A 20,272-nucleotide genomic window follows, 5' to 3' on the forward strand; every position below is an offset into this window, starting at 1 on the left:
GGTACCAGCACCATAGTACCACCGTCAGCAGCAGTTTCATGAAATAATGTACATTAAACAGAGTTCATGTTTCTTCCTTCCACACAACTTTCACTTATTATTTTTTTCTGCATCTCCATCCATCCCCCCCCCCAACCGCCCCCCCCCTCCTCTCTCTCTCTCTCAACTGTCAATCACATACCTGGAGCTCTGGTATCACCATCACAACCTGGAGCTCTGGTATCACCATCACAACCTGGAGCTCTGGTATCACCATCACAACCTGGAGCTCTGGTATCACCATCACAACCTGGAGCTCTGGTATCACCATCACAACCTGGAGCTCTGGTATCACCATCACAACCTGGAGCTCTGGTATCACCATCACAACCTGGAGCTCTGGTATCACCATCACAACCTGGAGCTCTGGTATCACCATCACAACCTGGAGCTCTGGTGTCACCATCACAACCTGGAGCTCTGGTGTCACCATCACAACCTGGAGCTCTGGTATCACCATCACAACCTGGAGCTCTGGTATCACCATCACAACCTGGAGCTCTGGTGTCACCATCACAACCTGGAGCTCTGGTGTCACCATCACAACCTGGAGCTCTGGTGTCACCATCACAACCTGGAGCTCTGGTGTCACCATCACAACCTGGGAGCTCTGGTGTCACCATCACAACCTGGAGCTCTGGTGTCACCATCACAACCTGGAGCTCTGGGGTCACCATCACAACCTGGGAGCTCTGGTGTCACCATCACAACCTGGAGCTCTGGTGTCACCATCACAACCTGGGAGCTCTGGTGTCACTCTCACAACCTGGAGCTCTGGTGTCACCATCACAACCTGGGAGCTCTGGTGTCACTCTCACAACCTGGAGCTCTGGTGTCACCATCATAACCTGGGAGCTCTGGTGTCACTCTCACAACCTGGAGCTCTGGTGTCACTCTCACAACCTGGAGCTCTGGTGTCACTCTCACAACCTGGAGCTCTGGTGTCACTCTCACAACCTGGAGCTCTGGTGTCACCATCACAACCTGGGAGCTCTGGTGTCACCATCACAACCTGGAGCTCTGGTGTCACCATCACAACCTGGGAGCTCTAGTGTCACTCTCACAACCTGGAGCTCTGGTGTCACCATCACAACCTGGGAGCTCTGGTGTCACCATCACAACCTGGAGCTCTGGTGTCACTCTCACAACCTGGAGCTCTGGTGTCACTCTCACAACCTGGAGCTCTGGTGTCACCATCACAACCTGGAGCTCTGGTGTCACCATCACAACCTGGAGCTCTGGGGTCACCATCACAACCTGGAGCTCTGGGGTCACCATCACAACCTGGAGCTCTGGGGTCACCATCACAACCTGGAGCTCTGGGGTCACCATCACAACCTGGAGCTCTGGGGTCACCATCACAACCTGGAGCTCTGGTGTCACCATCACAACTGGTAATGTGTGTGTGGAGGAACCTACAACTGGAGACGTGGTTGTTGACACTGACCTTTCTTGCTGCTGTGATCCCTGAGGACGATCTTGAGGTTGTCCTCACGCCTCCAGGAGACGACGGGAGGCGGGTAGCCGCGGGCCTTGCACGTCAGGGTGACGGAGTTGCCTTCCTCCACCGTCGTCTCTCCCGACGTCTCGTTGTCCACGATCTGAGGCGGGACCACCACGTCCAGGTGCGCCATCTGTGGAGGCCGCGGGCATCTGTAGCTTCGCACTTCCATCAGGCAAAACATTATGAGGAGGATCAAGACAAGAAGATAGTATGAGGCTACAAGATGACCTAGACAGACTGAAGGAATGGTCCGACAAATGGCTACTACAGTTCAACCCAAGTAAATGTAAGGTGATGAAACTAGGCGGAGGAAATAGGTCAGACACAGGATACCGAATGGAAGAGGAAGTCCTTCATGAAACGGACAGAGAGAAAGATCTAGGAGTTGATACCACGCCAAGCCTGTCTCCTGAAGCCCACATCAAAAGAATAACATCAGCGGCCTATGCGAGGCTGGCTAACATCAGAACTGCCTTCAGAAACCTGTGTAAAGAATCATTCAGAACCTTGAATATCACATGTGTAAGACCAATCCTGGAGTATGCGGCCCCAGCATGGAGCCCGTTCCTAGTCAAGCACAAGACGAAGCTGGAAAAAGTTCAGAGGTATGCCACTAGGCTAGTCCCAGAACTAAGAGGCATGAGTTATGAAGACAGACTACGTGAACTGCACCTCACGTCGCTGAAAGACAGAAGAGCTAGGGAAGACATGATCACCACATACAAAATTCTCAGGGGAATTGACAGGGTAGACAAGGATGGATAATTTAACACGGGAGGTACACGCACAAGGGGACACAGGTGGAAGCTGAGTACCCAAATGAGCCACAGAGACATTAGAAAGAACTTTTTCAGTGTCAGAGTAGTTAATAAATGGAATGCATTAGGCAGTGATGTGGTGGAGGCTGACTCCATACACAGTTTCAAATGTAGATATGATAGAGCCCAGTAGGCTCAGGAATCTGTACACCAGTTGATTGACAGTTGAGAGGCGGGACCAAAGAGCTCAACCCCCGCAAACACAACTAGGTGAACTAGGTGAGTACACAAGTATACACACAGCAGCAGGAGGGTTGATCTCAGTGTTGCCAGACAGAAGCCACAGTCCGGGGGAGGAACACTCAGGTTGCCTCTACCAAAATACACGAACACGGCCGCCAGTCACCTTCATCAGCAGCAGCTCGCAACTTTGTCAAGTTCCAGTTCGTACAACAACCATTTTCCAGTCAAACTTAGTGAAGGAGCAAGACTAAATGGGCGGAAGAGGTGGCAAGTTTAATGAGTGAATTATAACAATGTGTTTTTGAGACGTTCCGGGGGTGAGGGAGACGTTCCCGGGGTGAGGGAGACGTTCCGGGGGTGAGGGAGACGTTCCGGGGGTGAGGGAGACGTTCCGGGGGTGAGGGAGACGTTCCGGGGGTGAGGGAGACGTTCCGGGGGTGAGGGAGACGTTCCGGGGGTGAGGGAGACGTTCCGGGGGTGAGGGAGACGTTCCGGGGGTGAGGGAGACGTTCCGGGGGTGAGGGAGACGTTCCGGGGGTGAGGGAGACGTTCCGGGGGTGAGGGAGACGTTCCCGGGGTGAGGGAGACGTTCCCGGGGTGAGGGAGACGTTCCCGGGGTGAGGGAGACGTTCCAGGGGTGAGGGAGACGTTCCAGGGGTGAGGGAGACGTTCCAGGGGTGAGGGAGACGTTCCGGGGTGAGGGAGACGTTCCGGGGTGAGGGAGACGTTCCGGGGTGAGGGAGACGTTCCGGGGTGAGGGAGACGTTCCGGGGGTGAGGGAGACGTTCCGGGGGTGAGGGAGACGTTCCGGGGGTGAGGGAGACGTTCCGGGGGTGAGGGAGCACGAGGGTTAAGACCACAGAGTTATGAAGAAAGATACTGAATGAAGCATTACTGGCTGGTGGGCCATGAGGGAGTGGCCACAATGGTGGACCATGAGGGAGTGGCCACAATGGTGGACCATGAGGGAGTGGCCACAATGGTGGACCATGAGGGAGTGGCCACAATGGTGGACCATAAAGGTGGACCATAAAGGTGGACCACGAGGGAGTGGCCACAATGGTGGACCATAAAGGGCCATAAGGGTGGGCCATAAAGGGCCATAAGGGTGGGCCATAATGGTAGGCCATAAAGGTGGACCATAAAGGTGGGCCATAAAGGGCCATAAAGGTGGGCCATAAAGGTGGGCCATAAAGGGCCATAAGGGTGGGCCATGAGGGAGAAGCTATAAGGGCTCGACCTGAATGGCTCTGTCATAAAAGTGTAATGAGATTCATTTACATAAACGCTGCTACTTTTACCTGAGTTTTAATTACTTACAAGATAAAGAATTGTAATTACTGGGCTAGCTACTCCAGGTCCACCAGGTGATCGATTGTGAGAGGCTGGGGAGAGGTGGAGAGTGAGGAGAGGTGGAGAGGGGAGAGAAGGGCGAGTGAGGAGAGGTGGAGAGGGGAGAGAAGGGCGAGTGAGGAGAGGTGGAGAGGGGAGAGTAGGGCGAGTGAGGAGAGGGGAGAGTAGGGCGAGTGAGGAGAGGTGGAGAGAAGGACGAGTGAGGAGAGGTGGAGAGGGGAGAGTAGGGCGAGTGAGGAGAGGTGGAGAGGGGCGAGTGAGGAGAGGTGGAGAGGGGAGAGAAGGGCGAGTGAGGAGAGGTGGAGAGGGGAGAGTAGGGCGAGTGAGGAGAGGTGGAGAGGGGAGAGAAGGGCGAGTGAGGAGAGGTGGAGAGGGGAGAGAAGGGCGAGTGAGGAGAGGTGGAGAGGGGAGAGAAGGGCGAGTGAGGAGAGGTGGAGAGGGGAGAGAAGGGCGAGTGAGGAGAGGTGGAGAGGGGAGAGAAGGGCGAGTGAGGAGAGGTGGAGAGGGGAGAGAAGGGCGAGTGAGGAGAGGTGGAGAGGGGAGAGAAGGGCGAGTGAGGAGAGGTGGAGAGGGGAGAGAAGGGCGAGTGAGGAGAGGTGGAGAGGGGAGAGAAGGGCGAGTGAGGAGAGGTGGAGAGGGGAGAGAAGGGCGAGTGAGGAGAGGTGGAGAGGGGAGAGAAGGGCGAGTGAGGAGAGGTGGAGAGGGGAGAGAAGGGCGAGTGAGGAGAGGTGGAGAGGGGAGAGAAGGGCGAGTGAGGAGAGGTGGAGAGGGGAGAGAAGGACGAGTGAGGAGAGGTGGAGAGGGGAGAGAAGGACGAGTGAGGAGAGGTGGAGAGGGGAGAGAAGGACGAGTGAGGAGAGGTGGAGAGGGGAGAGAAGGGCGAGTGAGGAGAGGTGGAGAGTGGAGAGAAGGTCGAGTGAGGAGAGGTAGGAAGAACAGGGAGAATAAGTGGCAGGTGGGTTGGAAGAGATAGGGAGAGGCAGAATGGTAGAGGAAAAGGCATTAGGGAAGAGGGAGAGGCATCAAGAAAGATGGTGTGAGCAGGAAAGAGGGAGTTTATAAAATATATTGTTTTCGATATGACAATTATCCCGCCTGATGCTTCCTGTTGCCTCACACTCTCACAATTATACCTTTACTCTCACAGTCACACTACCAGTTACCCGTTCACCGTAAAGGCTTGAGTCTTAACCTTTCTTTGGACAAGAAGTTCTTAACTACTTTGTAAATTTGATGGGTTAATGTCCGAGAAGGGTAGTTGCCTCCCCCCCCCCCCCACACCCCCTGTCCTGGTTAATGTCCATCCGTGATGCTTGTCACCTTCCTTACAAGCACAGGTCGCTGCTGCCTTATCCATGACTTGCATCTTGGAGGTAAATAAGTTTTGTTAGTTGTTGAGCCTATTCATTAAGGCATCAGTTTAAGGCGGGCTTGTGTCCACAGATGAATGACCTCGCCGGTCTTCACATACAAACCAACAGACTTTCGATCCAATTTCTCCTGATGTAAGTTTTTCCTCTAGTTTCTGATTTCCGTTTGGAAATAACCCAGTTTCAGGAGAAAAATAACAGTGCAGGAAAATGTAATACACCCGAGGACAGGGAGTAGACAAATTCACTACAAACAACAAAGAACTGTGCGAGGAACACAAGAAGAAACTCCAGGAGGACTTCACATTAGAGCAAGGGGAAGTCCCAGAGTTAAGAGAGGGAATATCTAACCAGACACCACTAGATGAGTTTGTGATTACCTTTGGGGAGGTGAAGAAGCATCTGCTAGAATTGGATGTGACAAAGGCTATAGGCCCGGATGGACTCTCACTATGCATACTGAAGGAAAGAGCAGAAGCTCTGTGCCTGCCACTTTCCACAGTATACAACAAACCACTGGAGAAATGCAGGTGAAATACCAAAAATTTGGAAGACGGCTAATGTAGTCCCGATATTCAAGAATGGTGATGGACAGGAGGCACTGAACTACAGGCCAGTGTCCCTAACTTGTATACAATGCAAGATTATAGAGAAGATTGTGCGAAAAAAATAGTGAAACATCTGGAGAAAAAGAACTTTGTAACAACATCAGCATGGGTTCATGGATGGCAAATCATGACTCACAGGAATAATTGAATTCTACGACCAGGCGACAAAAATCAGGCAAGAGAGGGCTGGGCAGACTGCATATTTTTGGATTGCCAGAAAGCCTTTGATTCAGTTCCACATAAGAGACTAGTGCACAAGCTGGAGGTACAGGCAGGAGTGAAAGGGAAGGTACTCCAATGGATAAGAGAGTACCTATGCAACAGAAGACAGCAAGTCACTGTGAGGGGTGAGGTCTCTGAGTGGGGACGCGTCACTCAGTCCCACAAGGATCAGTCCTTGGACCTATACTGTTTCTAATATATGTAAATGATCTCCCAGAGGCAATAGACTCGCTCCTTTCAATGATTGCCGATGATGCAAAAATTATGAGCATTAAGGTCGAGGAAAACATTATGAGGCTACAAAATGACCTAGACAAGCTGAAGGAATGGTCCAACAAATGGCTACTAAAGTTCAACCCAAGTAAATGTAAGGTGATGAAACTAGGTGGAGGAAATAGAAGGTCAGACACGGGAGCTGAAGTCCTTCACGAAACGGACAGAGAGAGAGATCTAGGAGTTGACAACACGCCAAACCTGTCTCCTGAAGCCCACATCAATTGAATAACATCGGCGGCGAATGCGAGGCTGGCTAACATCAGAACTGCCTTCAGAAACCTGTGTAAGGAATCTTTCAGAACCTTGTATACCACGTATGTAAGACCAATCCTGGAGTATGCGGCCCCAGCATGGAGCCCGTACCTTGTCAAGCAGAAGACGAAACTGGAAAAAGTTCAGATATGCCACTAGGCTAGTCCCAGAACTAAGAGGCATGAGTTACGAGGAAAGGCTGCGTAAAATGCATCACACGTCGCTGAAAGACAGAACAGCTCGGGAAGACATGGTCACCGCATACAAAATTTTCAGGGGAATTGGCAGGGTAGATAAAGATAAACTGTTTGGTGGTACGCAAACAAGGGGACACAGGTGGAAACTGAGTACCCACATGAGCCACAGGGACGTTAGAATGAATTTCTTCAGTGTCAGAGTAGTTAACAAATGGAATGCACTAGGAAGTGATGTGGTGGAGGCTGACTCCACACACAGTTTCAAATGTAGATACGACAGACCAAAGTAGGCTCAGGAATGTGTGCACCAATTGATTGACAATTGAGAGGCGAGACCAAAAAGCCAGAGCTCAACCTCATCAAGCACAACTATTCGAGTACACACGCCACCTCTAACCCATCCTCCGAATTGACAGTACGGTTTAATACTAAGTGTAATAAGTGGACTAATACTAAGTGTAATAAGTGGACTAATACTAAGTGTAATAAGTGGACTAATACTAAGTGTAATAAGTGGACTAATACTAAGTTTAACAGTACATAATTCCACTTACTTGTGCTGTTACATTTACCTCCCCATTTATTTTCCCCGTCTTGTCAAGACACTCATAAGTTTAGGATGAAGTTTTATATATCAGTAATTTCTTTTTCCGTTTTATTAAACAATAGAGATTTTATACAAAATTTAGAAATATCCTGAGTTACTTTACAATTTATTGAAATATTTTAGTTTTGTTTTATTAGTTTTATAAAACTAATATCAGTATAGGTATAGGTTAAGTACTAATTGTAATTAAGAAGATAAAATGCTTATCTTCAAATACTAAGAAGGTTAGGTTAGGTCGTGGTTTTTTCTATTCAGCTTTTCAGGTAAACTCAAATATCCACAATATATTTAACAGTACGGTTTAATACTAAGTGAAAATAAGTACAATTCCCGACTGTTATGAATAGTACATAATTGCACTTACTTGTGCTGTTACATTTACCTCGCCATTATAGGAGGGCGGGTTGCCACCTCAAGCCACCAGCTGGGACACCACACCAACATAATAAAGAGCCGAGAGGAGACATTCCCCACATTAGGCTACTAGACACTAGAAGTTAGCGATGATCCTTACTAGTAATATTGGCTAATTACCGTACCATGAGGGGCAACAAGGAGGGTTTATGAGGGGAAATTCGATCAGAAGTAAGTTTGATTATCATTTCCATCGACCATGAGAAGATAAAATTGGGTAATGACTTGGTGGCGTCAATATCAGGGGAGCAGTAGTGTGAGGGAGGGGTAAAGGGGGGCTGCTGGCACACACACACTAATTACCTCCCCACACCCCACGCCCCACCATACACCTCCCCACACCCCACCATACACCTCCCCACACCCCACTCCCCACCATACACCTCCCCACACCCCACCATACACCTCCCCACACCCCACTCCCCACCATACACCTCCCCACACCCCACCATACACCTCCCCACCATACACCTCCCCACACCCCACCATACACCTCCCCACACCCCACTCCCCACCATACACCTCCCCACACCCCACCATACACCTCCCCACACCCCACTCCCCACCATACACCTCCCCACACCCCACGCCCCACCATACACCTCCCCACACCCCACCATACACCTCCCCACACCCCACCATACACCACCCCACACCCCACCATACACCTCCCCACACCCCACACCCCACCATACACCTCCCCACACCCCACCATACACCTCCCCACACCCCACTCCCCACCATACACCTCCCCACTCCCCACCATACACCTCCCCACACCCCACTCCCCACCATACACCTCCCCACACCCCACCATACACCTCCCCACTCCCCACCATACACCTCCCCACTCCCCATCATACACCTCCCCACACCCCACTTCCCACCATACACCTCCCCACTCCCCACCATACACCTCCCCACACCCCACTCCCCACCATACACCTCCCCACTCCCCACCATACACCTCCCCACACCCCACGCCCCACCATACACCTCCCCACACCCCACGCCCCACCATACACCTCCCCACACCCCACCATACACCTCCCCACTCCCCACCATACACCTCCCCACACCCCACGCCCCACCATACACCTCCCCACACCCCACTCCCCACCATACACCTCCCCACCATACACCTCCCCACACCCCACCATACACCTCCCCACACCCTACGCCCCACCATACACCTACTCCCCGGTGAGGAATACTCTAAGTTATGGCACTACACATCCCTTCCTTCCTCTCTATACCTCCTCCTCACACCTGACTCATCCCCCACACACCTGACTCATCCTCCTCACACCTGACTCATCCTCCTCACACCTGACTCATCCTCCTCACACCTGACTCATCCTCCTCACACCTGACTCATCCTCCTCACACCTGACTCATCCTCCACACACCTGACCCTCATCCTCCACACACCTGACCCTCGTCCTCCACACACCTGACCCTCATCCTCCACACACCTGACCCTCATCCTCCAAACACCTGACCCTCATCCTCCACACACCTGACCCTCATCCTCCAAACACCTGACCCTCATCCTCCACACACTTGACTCATCCTCCACACACTTGACCCTCATCCTCCACACACCTGACCTTCATCCTCCACACACCTGACCCTCATCCTCCAAACACCTGACCCTCATCCTCCACACACTTGACTAATCCTCCACACACTTGACCCTCATCCTCCACACACTTGACCCTCATCCTCCACACACCTGACCCTCATCCTCCACACACCTGACCCTCATCCTCCACACACCTGACCCTCATCCTCCACACACTTGACCCTCATCCTCCACACACCTGACCCTCATCCTCCACACACCTGACCCTCATCCTCCACACACCTGACCCTCATCCTCCACACACTTGACCCTCATCCTCCACACACCTGACCCTCATCCTCCACACACCTGACCCTCATCCTCCACACACCTGACCCTCATCCTCCACACACTTGACCCTCATCCTCCACACACCTGACCCTCATCCTCCACACACCTGACCCTCATCCTCCACACACCTGACCCTCATCCTCCACACACCTGACCCTCATCCTCCACACACTTGACCCTCATCCTCCACACACCTGACCATCCTCCACACACCTGACCCTCATCCTCGTCACGCTTTTAGAGACTATCAGTCTCTGCCGCCTTTATTTGATTTCCTCTTTTGCCTTCCTATTTCCTTCTCTTTCACTGTCTCCCTCTCCCTTCCCTTCCCTCTCCCTCTCCCTCGCACTCTCTCTCCCTCCCTCCCTCCACATCCCTTCCTGGCGCCTCTCCACAGTAACCCTCTCTGGTCTAACCACTCACCCCCGTGCATGTGGTGTAGCCGCCACCCTATATGGTGCCCTCAGCCCCACACGTCACGGAGGCTACACCTTGTCAAGCATAAACAAACTTGAGAAAGTTCGCAAGTTTGTAATTAGATTAGTACCTTAAATGAGCGGCCTCAGATGAGGAGAGGATGAGAGAACTCTCCTTCACATCTGAGTTTCCTCAACCTGTGAAGGTGAAAGATATGATAACGTCTTACAATATCTTGGGCGAAGTAGATAAAGGGGATAACGGCAGCTTATTTCAATTAGAGTGAGGTAGGAGAAGGGACATGAGTGGAAGGTGGAGGTGTAGCCGGGTCGGAGAGATGTGTGTAGGGTCCGGTTCTGTGTACGGATGGTCGCCATGTGGAAGGCATTAAAATTAGAGGTTCTCTAAGCCAATTCCATCCACAACTTTAAACTGATATATGATGAAACCGTTAATGTTGAGAGGAGTAATTAGCGCGTCAGGTATGAACGGCTAGGAGGAGGGGCGTGAAGAGTCAGGTCTCATTACTCATGTGTCAGTGATCAGTAAGCACGTGCCGACGGGGGGCGCGCCCCCTCTCACCCGCCGTGCTCACTACACCAATGGTCACAGTCGACTCAGTAATCAACAGCTTCAGAGCACAGCCGTATTGATGACTGCTTGTGTAAAGCCCCAGCTGGTGGCCAGATACCCTGGGGTGACCACCAGGGGTGGCCAGACCCCCCCCCCACCCTCTCCCCCACTATCATCACATCCCCAGGGCCACAAATCACTTCCTCTCTCCCCTCCTCACCCCCTCCCCCCCCCAGTAACTGCTATCTCTTGCACCTCGCTACCATCTACGTCCCCCTCACCAACACCCACCACTCTTCCCCCTCTTCCTCGCCCCACACTCTACCCCTCTACTCCTCACTCTCCCTCACCTCTCCCTACCACCTCCCATACTCTCAGTATCTACCACACTGCCACCCCCAACCTCCCATTCCTGCGTTGACCTCTCACCCCTTCCCTCGCTTTGACCCCCCTTACCCAAACGCACTCTCCCTCTGTGACCCCTCCCCCCCACCCACACTTTCTGGGTTACCCCTCGCCCCCATCCCCCTCCCTAAACCCCCTCGTCACCACCCCTTCCCTTGAGGCCCCTCACCCCTCCCTAAGAGAGGGTCTAGGGGCGAGGGGGTTTTAGAGAAGATGGAGGGGGGGGTGAGAGGTTTTAGAGAGGGGGTTAGGGGTCTTAGGGAGGGGATGGGAGCGAGGGACCCCCCTCGCCCCCCACTCGCACTAACACCTCTCTCCCCACCCCAAGACCCCCCCCTCACCCCTCCCTGCCACCCCTCGCCCCCTCCCGCAGCTGGCAAGAGCAAAGACTGTAAATTAACAATACGAGGAGGAGCAATTAAGTCTCATTATGGCGGGAGATTTGCATTTATTCTGGGGCGTCCCTGCCTTATCGCCCTCCCAGCACTCTACAAACTTATTAATGGCGCCCGTCGCCCGCCCCGGCCACCACAACTGCCGCCGCCACCACCACCACCACCACCTTCCCAGCTAGGATCATCCCCCCCCCCCCCCTGCACGTTCCCAGCTGGGATCATCCCCCCCCCCTGCACGTTCCCAGCTGGGATCATCCCCCCCTCCCCTGCACGTTCCCAGCTGGGATCATCCCCCCCCCCTTCCCCTGCACGTTCCCAGCTGGGATCATCCCCCCCCTCCCCTGCACGTTCCCAGCTGGGATCATCCCCCCCCTTCCCCTGCACGTTCCCAGCTGGGATCATCCCCCCCCTCCCCTGCACGTTCCCAGCTGGGATCATCCCCCCCCCCTTCCCCTGCACGTTCCCAGCTGGGATCATCCCCCCCCTTCCCCTGCACGTTCCCAGCTGGGATCATCCCCCCCCTCCCCTGCACGTTCCCAGCTGGGATCATCCCCCCCCCCTCCCCTGCACGTTCCCAGCTGGGATCATCCCCCCCCCTCCCCTGCACGTTCCCAGCTGGGATCATCCCCCCCCCCTGCACGTTCCCAGCTGGGATCATCCCCCCCCTCCCCTGCACGTTCCCAGCTGGGATCATCCCCCCCCCCTTCCCCTGCACGTTCCCAGCTGGGATCACCCCCCCCCTCCCCCTGCACGTTCCCAGCTGGGATCATCCCCCCCTCCCCTGCACGTTCCCAGCTGGGATCATCTCCCCCCCTCCCCTGCACGTTCCCAGCTGGGATCATCCCCCCCCTCCCCTGCACGTTCCCAGCTGGGATCATCCCCCCCTCCCCTGCACGTTCCCAGCTGGGATCATCCCCCCCTCCCCTGCACGTTCCCAGCTGGGATCATCCCCCCCCTCCCCTGCACGTTCCCAGCTGGGATCATCCCCCCCCCTCCCCTGCACGTTCCCAGCTGGGATCATCCCCCCCCTCCCCTGCACGTTCCCAGCTGGGATCATCCCCCCCTCCCCTGCACGTTCCCAGCTGGGATCATCCCCCCCCCTGCACGTTCCCAGCTGGGATCATCCCCCCCCCTGCACGTTCCCAGCTGGGATCATCCCCCCCCCTCCCCTGCACGTTCCCAGATACGAGTTATCATCCAGGTGGTGACGCGTCCCAGTCATCATCCAGGTGGTGACTCGTCCCAGTCATCATCCAGGTGGTGACTCGTCCCAGTCATCATCCAGGTGGTGACTCGTCCCAGTCATCATCCAGGTGGTGACTCGTCCCAGTCATCATCCAGGTGGTGACTCGTCCCAGTCATCATCCAGGTGGTGACTCGTCCCAGTCATCATCCAGGTGGTGACGCGTCCCAGTCATCATCCAGGTGGTGACGCGTCCCAGTCATCATCCAGGTGGTGACGCGTCCCAGTCATCATCCAGGTGGTGACGCGTCCCAGTCATCATCCAGGTGGTGACTCGTCCCAGTCATCATCCAGGTGGTGACTCGTCCCAGTCATCATCCAGGTGGTGACTCGTCCCAGTCATCATCCAGGTGGTGACTCGTCCCAGTCATCATCCAGGTGGTGACTCGTCCCAGTCATCATCCAGGTGGTGACTCGTCCCAGTCATCATCCAGGTGGTGACCCTCACAGCACTCACAGCTTAAGGTGAGGGAGGATGCTATCTCACACGTCTTTCTGCTTTTGTGAGAGAAGGTAATCACCTCATTACTGGTGTGAGAGAGAGCGCCCCCCCTCTCTCTCTCTCTCTCTCTCTCTCTCTCTCTCTCTCTCTCTCTCTCTCTCTCTCTGTGGGGGTGGATGTACTCACCTAGTTGTGGTTACAGGGTCAAGCTCCTGCTCTTAAGCCCTCAGCCCCCCCCCCCCTCCCCCTGCTTTTCGACCATTATATTAATGCGGTGACTATTTTACTTTGTTACTCTCTATCATATATGCATTTAAAGCTGTGTATCGAATTGGCTTCAGCACCTAACTAGACCGTTCACTTGTTTACTGCTCCGAGACTGAGAAGTTCTCTGACATCTGTGACTCATCGTCTTTCCAGTTCCCAATTATGTCCTTGTGTTCTATTGTTCCTTTATTTGTACATTGTTTCCATATCTAATTTATCAATCCCCCTTAGTATCTTGTACATCATTATCATGTCCATCCTACTTCATGTTTCCCGTTTAGTAAGTTCCAGTTTCCTCAGGTTTTCTTCACAGCTCAGTCCCCTCCGCTCAGGAACCCTTGGTGCATATTGTTGGACATTTTCAAGTTTTGTTTTGTGTTTGCTTTAGGAAGGAGTTCCATGCCGGTGCAGCATACTCAACACGTCTCACGAAAGATTATACGGCGCTCGGGAGAGATTTTTGTTCAGGTTCCTGAAGGATAACTCGAAGTTTGCCAGTATGGTATATGCTGCCCTCGTTATCCAGCTGAAGGTGGCTACCGTTACCTGTGGCAGGTGGTTACAATTACTTGTGGCAGGTGGCTACAGGTGACGTATCTCCCAATACTGAGCACATCAGGTGCAAACTTGTGAGCAGGAACTGGGGCATGATCTCCCACACATCACTGAATGCCCAGTTATTAGACCCTTCAGATCCGCCGACATGAGGTACCTGGAGCTTTCCAATTACTTTATTAACTTTCGTGTTCGTGACGATATCCTTATAATACACCCAGAGTTTGCCAGTGTAGACTACTTATCACATGCCTCTCTATGACTAACCATCCTATGTGATGGGGACTTTTAGCATCACGCAGCTAGTTCTTGACACACTGTACTCCCCTTCATATAGTCTAGGGCTGCTGCATAAATGCTGATGTACCTAAATGTGTTAATAACAAATAAAAATAACAAATGTCGCTAGTGCTAGATCTCCAGTTATGTCCATTCCTAAATCTTTCTCATTTTCAGAAGTTTGAAGTTGCCTTCCCTTCATCCTGTACTATATTTAAGACCTTCTTGCGTCAATTCCTTTCCTCAAAACCTTGCATGTGTCAGGGTTAGCGTCTAGTAGCCATTTCTCAGACCATCTCTGGAGATTGACTAGTTCATCTTGTACAGTACTGAAGTCTTCCTCGGTTCTGACTCGCCTCATTAGCTTAGCATCACCAGCAACCATAGACAACTTTTCTGTCCATGTCCAAGTGGTTGGACACTATCCCGTCCCATCCCTAATCCTTATCCTGACCCCTTCCAAGTGCTATATAGTCTCGATGACTTAGCACTCTCTCCTTATAGTTCCTTTCCCTTCTCTGTTAGATTGTTGACATATATTAGGGAGAGGTTGGGCCCTAATAACGACCCTTGAAGTATTCCACTTATTACTTCTCTTCATTCTGATAGTTCTCCTCTTACTATGACTCTTTGCCTTCTTCCTGAAAGGTTCTCTTACACCCACTTATACTCCAGCCTCTAGTTCCAGCTGGCATGGCAGTCGCTTCTCACGAACTGTTTCAAAACCTTTCTGGCAATTCAGGAAAATACCGTCTGTCCAGCCTTCTTTCCTTGTTGATTGTTGTCATCTTGTCACTGAACTCTCAAACTGTTGTCAACTCCTGCCACTAAGTTGGTCAAGCAAGATTTTCCTTTAATGAATCCATGCTGAATATTGGAAAAAAAATTATATATTCTAAATGATGTGATGAGCTTCCTTTTGATTAATCTCTAATATCTTACAGGAATACTTGTTAGCGATACTGGTCGGTAGTTCAGTGGTTCCCCTCTTCCTCCTCTCTTGTATACTGGTACCACATTTGCCACTTTCCAAATGTCAGACGTTCCCCCAGTTCAGGCAGGAGTTGAAGACTATAGTAAGGGGGTCCACAATTATGCAGCTGCCTCATTTAGGATCCAAGATGAGATGTTGTAAGTGCCTGTGGCTTTCATCACATCCGGCTCCTCTAATAGTTTCTTTACTTCCTCTCACGTTACTTCTGTTTCGACGAGTCTTTCTTCCTAGTAGCGCCTCTTCCATTAGAAGTTGGAGATCTGAGGACAATTCTGGCTCAGTCTTATAAACTTCCCGAAAGCTTTCATTGGTTCTTTGCACACTTCCTTGCCATTCTTTGTGTGGCCTCCTGTTCTGTGTGTGTGGCCTCCTGTTCTGTGTGTGGCCTCCTGTTCTGTGTGTGGCCTCCTGTTCTGTGTGTGGCCTCCTGTTCTGTGTGTGTGGCCTCCTGTTCTGTGTGTGTGGCCTCCTGTTCTGTGTGTGTGGCCTCCTGTTCTGTGTGTGTGGCCTCCTGTTCTGTGTGTGTGGCCTCCTGTTCTGTGTGTGTGGCCTCCTGTTCTGTGTGTGTGGCCTCCTGTTCTGTGTGTGTGGCCTCCTGTTCTGTGTGTGTGGCCTCCTGTTCTGTGTGTGTGGCCTCCTGTTCTGTGTGTGTGGCCTCCTGTTCTGTGTGTGGCCTCCTGTTCTGTGTGTGTGGCCTCCTGTTCTGTGTGTGTGGCCTCCTGTTCTGTGTGTGTGGCCTCCTGTTCTGTGTGTGTGGCCTCCTGTTCTGTGTGTGTGGCCTCCTGTTCTGTGTGTGTGGCCTCCTGTTCTGTGTGTGTGGCCTCCTGTTCTGTGTGTGTGGCCTCCTGTTCTGTGTGTGTGGCCTCCTGTTCTGTGTGTGTGGCCTCCTGTTCTGTGTGTGTGGCCTCCTGTTCTGTGTGTGTGGCCTCCTGTTCTGTGTGTGTGGCCTCCTGTTCTGTGTGTGTGGCCTCCTGTTCTGTGTGTGTGGCCTCCTGTTCTGTGTGTGTGGCCTCATGTTCTGTGTGTGTGGCCTCCTGTTCTGTGTGTGTGGCCTCCTGTTCTGTGTGTGTGGCCTCCTGTTCTGTGTGTGTGGCCTCCTGTTCTGTGTGTGTGGCCTCCTGTTCTGTGTGTGTGGCCTCCTGTTCTGTGTGTGTGGCCTCCTGTTCTGTGTGTGTGGCCTCATCACTACATTTACCGACATCATCTTCCGCATGTGGCTCTATAGTAGTATAAGCTGATCCTTGGCCTTGGATACGGCATAAGTTGCTTACTGATTCTCTGCAACTCTCGGATTTTCTGTGTATTCATTCCTCTCTCTCTTGTATACATGTATTGGGTTTCTTTGTTTTGTTCTTCCTGTAATTTTTCCACGCTCTTTTGCATCTGTTCGTCTCTTAATACAGTATTGTTTATTAAACTATGGGCAATTGGTCCTCTTGGCTCCTTTATCCCTTATGGGTGGAATAAATCTTTTTTCCAGCTTCTTTGCACTGGCTAGTTATGAGGTCCATGATGCCTTGTGATGCTTCTACCTCTTAGTTATACCCCCCCCCCCCCTTGGCAGTCTCTAAAAATTATCTGTCCTTCTGGTACTCGTCTTTATTGATAGTTTCCCACTCCCTCTTCTCTTCCTCTTGCCCAACCGTCACCACTACTGATCATAGATTAATACACAATGGTCATCTCCGCTCATTGTCATTTCATGCTCTATTTTCTGAAGTGTTTATTTTGCTTTGTGTGAAGACAAAGTCCAGTTTTGCAGGTTGGTCTCTCCCTCGTCTCCGTGTTTCCTCCCTAACATCTTGTCTTAGGAAGTTTCTTCATGCAACTTCTACCAGTTTTGTCCATCATGTTTCTTCTTTCCTTCTCAGATCCGTTGGATCCCAGTCAATTTGCCCATGGTTGAAATTTCAATCTAAGGGACAATTCAGTCATGTTTTGTATGATATTTACGCAAGATCTGTTTGCACTTGGGGGAACTTGTCTTGGACTTCTTTGATTGTCTTGGGGACTGTATATTACAGCCACAACCACTTGTTTTCCCTCCACTGAAATATTTCCAGTGACAATCCACATTATTGGTGTCCTCCTCTAAAGTAAACTCTTGAACCCTACTGTTTCTCCTGGCCAGCAGTGCCACCCTCCTCCCCCTCTCTCTTCTGACCAGCAGTGCCACCCTCCTCCCCTCTGGCCAGCAGTGCCACCCTCCTCCCCCTCTCTCTTCTGACCAGCAGTGCCACCCTCCTCCCCCTCTCTCTTCTGACCAGCAGTGCCACCCTCCTCCCCTCTGGCCAGCAGTGCCACCCTCCTCCCCCTCTCTCTTCTGACCAGCAGTGCCACCCTCCTCCCCCTCTCTCTTCTGACCAGCAGTGCCACCCTTCTCCCCCTCTCTCTTCTGACCAGCAGTGCCACCCTCCTCCCCCTCTCTCTTCTGGCCAGCAGTGCCACCCTCCTCCCCCTCTCTCTTCTGACCAGCAGTGCCACCCTCCTCCCCCTCTCTCTTCTGACCAGCAGTGCCACCCTCCTCCCCTCTGGCCAGCAGTGCCACCCTCCTCCCCCTCTCTCTTCTGACCAGCAGTGCCACCCTCCTCCCCCTCTCTCTTCTGACCAGCAGTGCCACCCTTCTCCCCCTCTCTCTTCTGACCAGCAGTGCCACCCTCCTCCCCCTCTCTCTTCTGGCCAGCAGTGCCACCCTCCTCCCCCTCTCTCTTCTGACCAGCAGTGCCACCCTCCTCCCCCTCTCTCTTCTGGCCAGCAGTGCCACCCTCCTCCCCCTCTCTTCTGACCAGCAGTGCCACCCTCCTCCCCCTCTCTCTTCTGGCCAGCAGTGCCACCCTCCTCCCCCTCTCTCTTCTGACCAGCAGTGCCACTCTCTTTCCCCCTCTCTCTTCTGGCCAGCAGTGCCACTCTCCTCCCCCTCTCTCTTCTGACCAGCAGTGCCACTCTCTTTCCCCCTCTCTCTTCTGGCCAGCAGTGCCACTCTCCTCCCCCTCTCTCTTCTGACCAGCAGTGCCACCCTCCTCCCCCTCTCTCTTCTGACCAGCAGTGCCACCCTCCTCCCCCTCTCTCTTCTGGCCAGCAGTACCACCCTCCTCCCCCTCTCTCTTCTGACCAGCAGTGCCACCCTCCTCCCCCTCTCTCTTCTGGCCAGCAGTGCCACCCTCCTCCCCCTCTCTTCTGAACAGCAGTGCCACCCTCCTCCCCCTCTCTCTTCTGGCCAGCAGTGCCACCCTCCTCCCCCTCTCTCTTCTGACCAGCAGTGCCACTCTCTTTCCCCCTCTCTCTTCTGGCCAGCAGTGCCACTCTCCTCCCCCTCTCTCTTCTGACCAGCAGTGCCACTCTCTTTCCCCCTCTCTCTTCTGGCCAGCAGTGCCACCCTCCTCCCCCTCTCTCTTCTGGCCAGCAGTGCCTCTCTCCTCCCCTCTGGCCAGCAGTGCCACTCTCCTCCCCTCTGGCCAGCAGTGCCACTCTCCTCCCCTCTGGCCAGCAGTGCCACTCTCCTCCCCTCTGGCCAGCAGTGCCACTCTCCTCCCCTCTGGCCAGCAGTGCCACTCTCCTCCCCTCTGGCCAGCAGTGCCACTCTCCTCCCCTCTGGCCAGCAGTGCCACTCTCCTCCCCTCTGGCCAGCAGTGCCACTCTCCTCCCCTCTGGCCAGCAGTGCCACTCTCCTCCCCTCTGGCCAGCAGTGCCACTCTCCTCCCCTCTGGCCAGCAGTGCCACTCTCCTCCCCTCTGGCCAGCAGTGCCACCCTCCTCCCCCTCTCTCTTCTGACCAGCAGTGCCACTCTCCTCCCTCTGGCCAGCAGTGCCACTCTCCTCCCCTCTGGCCAGCAGTGCCACTCTCCTCCCCTCTGGCCAGCAGTGCCACTCTCCTCCCCTCTGGCCAGCAGTGCCACTCTCCTCCCCTCTGACCAGCAGTGCCACCCTCCTCCCCTCTGGCCAGCAGTGCCACCCTCCTCCCTTCTGGCCAGCAGTGCCACTCTCCTCCCCTCTGACCAGCAGTGCCACTCTCCTCCCCTCTGACCAGCAGTGCCACTCTCCTTCTCTCTGAGTCTGGGAAGTATTGCATTAGTGATCATATCAAGGTAATTAAGTTTCTATTACAGCTATAATATTGGGGTTTGTTAGATCAATCCTTCCTTTCAATTCTTATATTTTGTGTGCGTGCGTGCGTGCGTGCGTGCGTGCGTGCATGCGTGCACTATGGATCACCAAGCATATATAAACAAAGAGAAAATAGGCCGAGAATGTGCTAACATTAACATGACCCATGACCTCTCACCCCTGGACCCCCTTACCCACCTGTTGACCCCCAATAATGCCAGGAATTAATCACAAGTATAATCCTTGGAATATTTCTGAAAATATAATGGCTCGTATTATTTTCCCAGAAGAAAATCTTAATAAATCTCCCGCATCGTTGCTTTTATTCCCAGATTTATACCTGCCAGAGTGATGCGCCGCCCCCTTCCCCCTTTGTCACCCCTTACCCGCTCCCCCCTGGTCCCCCCTTACCCCTTACCCGCTCACCCCTGGTCCCCCTTACCCCTTACCCGCTCACCCCTGGTCCCCCTTACCCCTTACCCGCTCACCCCTGGTCCCCCTTACCCCTTACCCGCTCACCCCTGGTCCCCCTTACCCACCCTCTCACCCCCCCGTTACAACCTGGCCAGGGTAAACACCTGGCCAGGGTAAACACCTGGCCAAGGAAAACACCTGGCCAAGGAAAACACCGGGCCAAGGAAAACACCTGGCCAAGGAAAACACCTGGCCAAGGAAAACACCTGGCCAAGGAAAACACCTGGCCAGGGTAAACACCTGGCCAGGGTAAACACCTGGCCAGGGTAAACACCTGGCCAGGGTAAAACACCTGGCCAAGGTAAACACCTGGCCAAGGAAAACACCTGGCCAAGGAAAACACCTGGCCAAGGAAAACACCTGGCCA

The 20,272-nt window shown here is 53.3% G+C and overlaps 1 protein-coding gene across 7 annotated transcripts in view; it reads right to left on the minus strand.

The window, feature by feature from the left end:
• Window positions 1-20,272, minus strand: part of LOC123762020 (lachesin) — a 205,750-nt gene that overhangs the window by 34,089 nt on the left and 151,389 nt on the right. For all 7 annotated transcript variants that reach the window (XM_069335777.1, XM_045748188.2, XM_069335774.1 and 4 more), the window contains one exon: window positions 1,487-1,673. In XM_069335777.1, coding sequence (XP_069191878.1) covers window positions 1,487-1,673 — 187 coding nt within the window. The remainder of the gene's footprint in view (window positions 1-1,486; window positions 1,674-20,272) is intronic.

This window comes from Procambarus clarkii, chromosome 34 (assembly GCF_040958095.1).
Source record: "Procambarus clarkii isolate CNS0578487 chromosome 34, FALCON_Pclarkii_2.0, whole genome shotgun sequence".
Lineage (NCBI taxonomy): Eukaryota > Metazoa > Arthropoda > Malacostraca > Decapoda > Cambaridae > Procambarus > Procambarus clarkii.